Genomic DNA, 5,664 nt, shown 5'->3' with positions numbered 1-5,664 from the left:
TATTTATGCGGTACCAAACTCGACTACAATGTGCCATTAGCAGTATGTATGAAATCTAATGTTACACCGCTGTCTCGATTTTTCCTTAATAATACATTTTGCGCATTGTAATCAAGGCACAGTCAGGTTACGTATGTTTCATATTGTTTTCGTTGTCGTGTAACTGGTGTTCTTCGTTTTGTTTTGTGTTTTGTTTTTCAATTGTTGTTCTAAACATGCGTCATTGATTACGACATTCGCCATTACATTAGAATAATTTTACAATACTTAGCATGTTTCAGCAGTTTCTAGTCATCGACCTTGAAAAACGTTCAAACGTTTTTTTTTTATGTATTCTCAGCATCCCATTTCTAAATATGAATAATTTCTCACATCTACATTCTTCTCTGTAACAGTAGTTTTCAAGTAATGAAACACGTCAGAAAAGAGATCGCTAGATGCCAATAATCAAATTAATTTAGCCACATAATAATGCATAGCTGGGATAGAAAAGTCTATAAAAAAGCAGAAGAGAACACTTTTTTTTTTGTTGAGCCTCAGCCTTAATCATAAAATTAAATGATCAAACAATGATTGCACAATGTAATTCTGATGAAGGTAATTAATATGGTTTTTATCTCACACTTTCCACAGTTGCAGGAAAAAGTGATGCAGGTAAGTGTTGCTCTGTTTCTGTTATGCTGTTCCTGATTAAACATATGGAACAGAAAGTATATACAGTATCAACTTGACATGCTTACATATGTTTCTTGCTGTCAATCCATCATTATAGGCAATCAGTCAAACTCCTCCACTCCCACCACTTCACCAAACACAAATATCACTGAAGGTAAAGCGGACATCAAACTCACACTCCTGCATTGTTATTCTTTCACACACAATCTCTCACACTCTGACCTCCAGCTTCCCATCATGCCGTGGTGCACACAAATGTCACTGAGTACATTCATCAATGATTGATGTATATGTGTGTTGTTTTCATATTAAAAATGTTTAGACAAGTTTCTATAATAAAATAAACAGATTTTGGAGGTTAACATAGTTGTATACAGTATATTTATATATACAGTGGGTACGGAAAGTATTCGGACCCCTTTAAATTTTTCACTCTTTGTTATATTGCAGCCATTTGCTAAAATCATTTAAGTTAATTTTTTTTCCTCATTAATGTACACACAGCACCCCATATTGACAGAAAAACACAGAATTGTTGACATTTATGCAGATTTATTAAAAAAGAAAAACTGAAATATCACATGGTCCTAAATATTCAGACCCTTTGCTAAAATTGTGTAATGCTTAATATGAATTACTAATTATTAGTAACTTGATAAGTTTAGATATTGTTTCATGGTGTCCATCCATCTTTACAGTCCCTCAGTCAAATCTCTCCACTCTCACCACTTCATCAACCACACCTGCAGACACCACCACCAAAGGTAAAGCTGACTTCAAACTCACACTCCTGCATTGTTATTCTTTCACACACAATCTCTCACATTCTGACCTTGGTCTTTTAAGTTTGTAGATTTAGCGCCTAATATGAACTTGCTTTTCCCTTCAGTTTCAGACTCCTCACACACACGTTCCTCTTCACTCTCACTCCCATACTCCACCTTGCAACAACAAAACACCAACACCACTGCAGGTAGCAGCATACATCGTATTTTATGTTTTCTTTTTGTGTGTTTATATATATATATATATATATATATACATATGTTTTCTAGTGCATGCAACTGAATTCGTTGCCCTATAGTACTATGTGGGGTCACCGTGTGATACTATATTTTATTATATCTAATAATAGTTATCATGTACTAAAGATAAAATCCAGATAATCTCACCCCCGTGCACCACACAACAAGAAAACATCAACACTACTGTAGGTAAAAGTGTATTTAACGTTACATTTCTTTTCTACATTTTTTTATATTTGACAAATTTATCAGTTTTCAGTCTCTATCATGTAAATAAATTAGCATACTGTTCAGCTTATGCAGTTTATGGTAGTAATAATCCATTTTGTATTGGCTTTCTTTGTACAATACAGACATCTGGTACTATGTTGAGTCACCGTGTGATGTCGGACCTTCTCATACAGGACTATATATGGACCCACTTTATATTAAGTGTCATTAACTGCAAACATTTAAATTAATAATTTGATACAATGGGCTTATTGTGTGCATACAGTACGGTTGAATTTATATGTAAAAATACCTGCATGTAATTATATTTTTAATTAATTTCTGTAATTACCTAACCTGACCCATATCCCACCTCAAAAGCATCAAAAGTGTTTTGCAATACAACATGAACACAATAACTAGACTGTACCAACAAACATTTTTTTTTAAACTTAAGTACATGGTAGTTAAAGACACTGAATATAAAGTGGGACCAGATGAACATTTTATTTGATCAAATAACAATGATCTTTTTATTATAATCAGTATTGCATATCAATCTCTCACCCACACACACCGCCTCGCAACAACAAAACACCAGCACCACTGCAGTTTAGTTTTTATTAATTAACCAATTTGTTATTTTTTCTTGCATCAAAAGTGTTTTGCAATACAACATGAACACAATAACTAGACTGTACCAACAAACATTTTTTTTAAAACTTAAGTACATAAAGTGGGACCAGATGAACATTTTATTTGATCAAATAACAATGATCTTTTTATTATAATCAGTATTGCACATCAATCTCTCACCCACACACACCGCCTCGCAACAACAAAACACCAGCACCACTGCAGTTTAGTTTTTATTAATTAACCAATTTGTTATTTTTTCTTCAACCTCAAGTCATGTAAATACATATAAAATAGCTTTCCTACACGCATCTAGATCAGCACCAGCTAATGAAGCCCTCAGGGTTTCATTTAAAATCGAAAAATATTTAACTAATATCACACAACGTTTACCTCCCATAAGTGGTATTGTTGATGTCAAAGGTTGTGCACCTTCATTATTTATTTTAGTGCAAATTTATAATTGTGTAATGTAACACGGCTACTACCAATACAACATTTAGTATGTTAATCAATTTTATTTCTTTTAGAAACAGGCCCCTCACCCTCACACACTCCTGCACAAACCCCACTATCACCAGGTGCTTCTTGAAATGTGTTGTTTATTCATTAATTGAACTTTGCAGAACATCTTTAGTCTGGTCAGTCATGTTTAACTCTTTTATTGTCAACTAGCAACTCAACCAGACACCACCTCGCCACCAAACACCACAATCACACCTCTCACCTCCACGCAACCCAACTCAACCTTACACACATTCACCAGCATCACGGGTAACACCACAACGCTTGTGCTCTCTGATATAATTATTCATGTTTATTGGACAAAATTGCTTGATTTATGATGATTAACATTTAAATATGTGCTTTTCTCAGGTACCACAGAAATCCCATGTGAGTATTTGCTTATATATTGTGCCTGTTGTGTGAAGTCAACTTTAATTGTGTTGTTCAAGACACAGTTTGCTGCTTATGAATTTGTGAATGTTCATACACACTTACACACAGGTCAGTACAGCCTAATGAAGAGTGTGAACAAAACCGAAGCCCATGTGGTGAATATCAACGGCTCTAAGGACCAATTGTACACAATCAGGATAAAGGATAAGCACAAAGAGATCCATGCTGAGCAAATATCTAACCGAACTGCCTTTAAAATTCCGTTTGAATGGTTAAAACCATGCACTGTGTACACCGTCAGTGTGGATGACTGTAAACCCAGTGGAAGCAACTATTTTACTTCCAGTGGTAAGTGTTTTAACCGGGAAGAAGATTTCTGCATGAATTAGATCTAAAAAAAAAAGATCCCATCTATCTACTAAAATAGATGGGACATATTTTATTTTTTGAGTGACCTCAAAAAGTATTTAGATAATTATAATTTTAATATGTATTTATATTTGTCTCTTAATTTTTGTATAGAAAATGGAGAAACTGTTCCAAATACTGTTGTGACAAGCGTGACAGATAATAAAGTGTGTTTGAAAGGAATATTTAATGATACTCGGAAATGGGATCTGACTGAATGTGTTGAAATAACGGAGCACAACTCTTGCGCATCCACACACACCGTTGAACTGGACACATGTAACTACACAATGAATGTTGCTCTGCCTCCAGGTTGGTATTTAATAAACTAAACAGATGTATCGTTATTCAATTTAGTTTTCAATGTGAAAAACATGCACAATTTTTACTGCTGTTTAAACACAAATGTCTGTAGAAAAATGTTGAATGTTTGAGCAATCCCCCTCTCTTTCATGCTGCTGAATTGACTGTTTTTCAGTTCATGAGTGTGAATTTGAATTGGTCACAACACACAGGAGGCCCAATTGCAAAATGGCTGTATTAAATATAATGATATACATGACACATTTCTGTAGATGGCATTTCAAACACTGATTATTAATATCTGTTTAATATTGGTTTCTTTGTGTACAAGTACACAGCATATTTTGTGTATCATAACAAAATTAAAAAAAACTTAAAACAGTTTTACATTGTTTTACATGTTATAATTTTAGGTAGAATCAAGGCATTGATTAAACTAAAGATTTTGGTGTTCTGTTTGCTTGTTTGCATTTTAACAATTATATTTGTTATTTAATATATGATACTTGTTATTTACTATGTTATCTAATACTTTGACATTCAGACGTATTCAAGTGTGACTGAGGAATCCAAATAGAACCACTGTAAACTGTGTGTGTGTGTTATAGAGAGCCTTTTGTACACTCATTGTGAAGATTTGTTTTGCATTGTTTGTGATTTCTATTTTTCTTTCTTACAGATTGGCAAAAGAATGGGCGATTTCAGCACAGATCCAGCACCTCATTGGAAATCTTCTGGAATTCACTCGAGGGACATCAATGCTCAGGGTTTAAATGGGACAGGTATTCAGCCAACTGCACTGGTGGAAGCAATCATCGTAAGAGCTCACACTTTCCTGTTGTTTTATCAATACAGCATCATTGAAATTTATCATCTGCACATTATCTGTAAAAATACTCCAGGGTCTTTTATGATATTAGTAGAGGTAGTAGATGTTCAATGTCTTATTCAGGTATGGTTTGTCTTTTCAGGGGTGAGCTGTACAACACACAGTGGCACTAGAGCAGTCTGCAGGATTACAGGATTATTGCCATATAAAAATTATACCTGCAGTATTATTGGAACAAGCAACCAAAAAGAGTACATAATTTACACTGGTAACAGTACAACACTTTCTGCCGGTAAGTTTTTTTTTTCTTTTTTCCTTCAGAACTCTTCCCTCTGTCATTCTTCATTTTGCAGTTATTTTCTGGATATTAAGATTTACCCCCATGCATTTTCTATCTATAATGTGTATTGTTAGTAATTTAATAAAATAACAGTTAATTGCTGAATGGAATTTTCATAAATGTTGCAATTAAATTGTATGTAAATAACATGCCATTATTTGTCTAAAATATGTTTTGTTTCATTCTGTTTGATAGAGCCCATTTTCCAATCAAACATTGAAGTATCTCACCCTTCTCACAATTCTCTTGGAATAAAATGTGAAAACAAGGGATCAAATATAATCTGGAATGGAGGAAATGGGACATTCATAGCTGAAATCACATACAATGGAAAAACT

The 5,664-nt window shown here is 33.8% G+C and overlaps 1 protein-coding gene across 1 annotated transcript; it reads left to right on the top strand.

Moving 5' to 3' along the window:
- The first annotated feature begins 639 nt into the window (after positions 1-639).
- LOC107593353 (pleckstrin homology-like domain family A member 1) lies at positions 640-5,134 on the top strand. The gene is made up of 9 exons (XM_016283036.1): positions 640-654; positions 773-829; positions 1,374-1,439; positions 1,565-1,648; positions 3,077-3,127; positions 3,222-3,320; positions 3,423-3,440; positions 4,837-4,974; positions 5,129-5,134. Exons 1-9 carry the CDS (start codon positions 649-651, stop codon positions 5,132-5,134), a joined length of 525 nt encoding a protein of 174 aa, XP_016138522.1. The 5' UTR covers positions 640-648.
- Positions 5,135-5,664: the final 530 nt, after the last annotated feature.

Source organism: Sinocyclocheilus grahami, unplaced genomic scaffold (genome assembly GCF_001515645.1).
Source record: "Sinocyclocheilus grahami isolate Dianchi unplaced genomic scaffold, SAMN03320097.WGS_v1.1 scaffold169.1, whole genome shotgun sequence".
In the NCBI taxonomy this organism is placed as follows: Eukaryota; Metazoa; Chordata; class Actinopteri; order Cypriniformes; family Cyprinidae; genus Sinocyclocheilus; species Sinocyclocheilus grahami.
The sequence above is the reverse complement of the archived record's forward strand: the minus strand, read 5'-3'. Positions and strand labels throughout refer to the sequence as shown.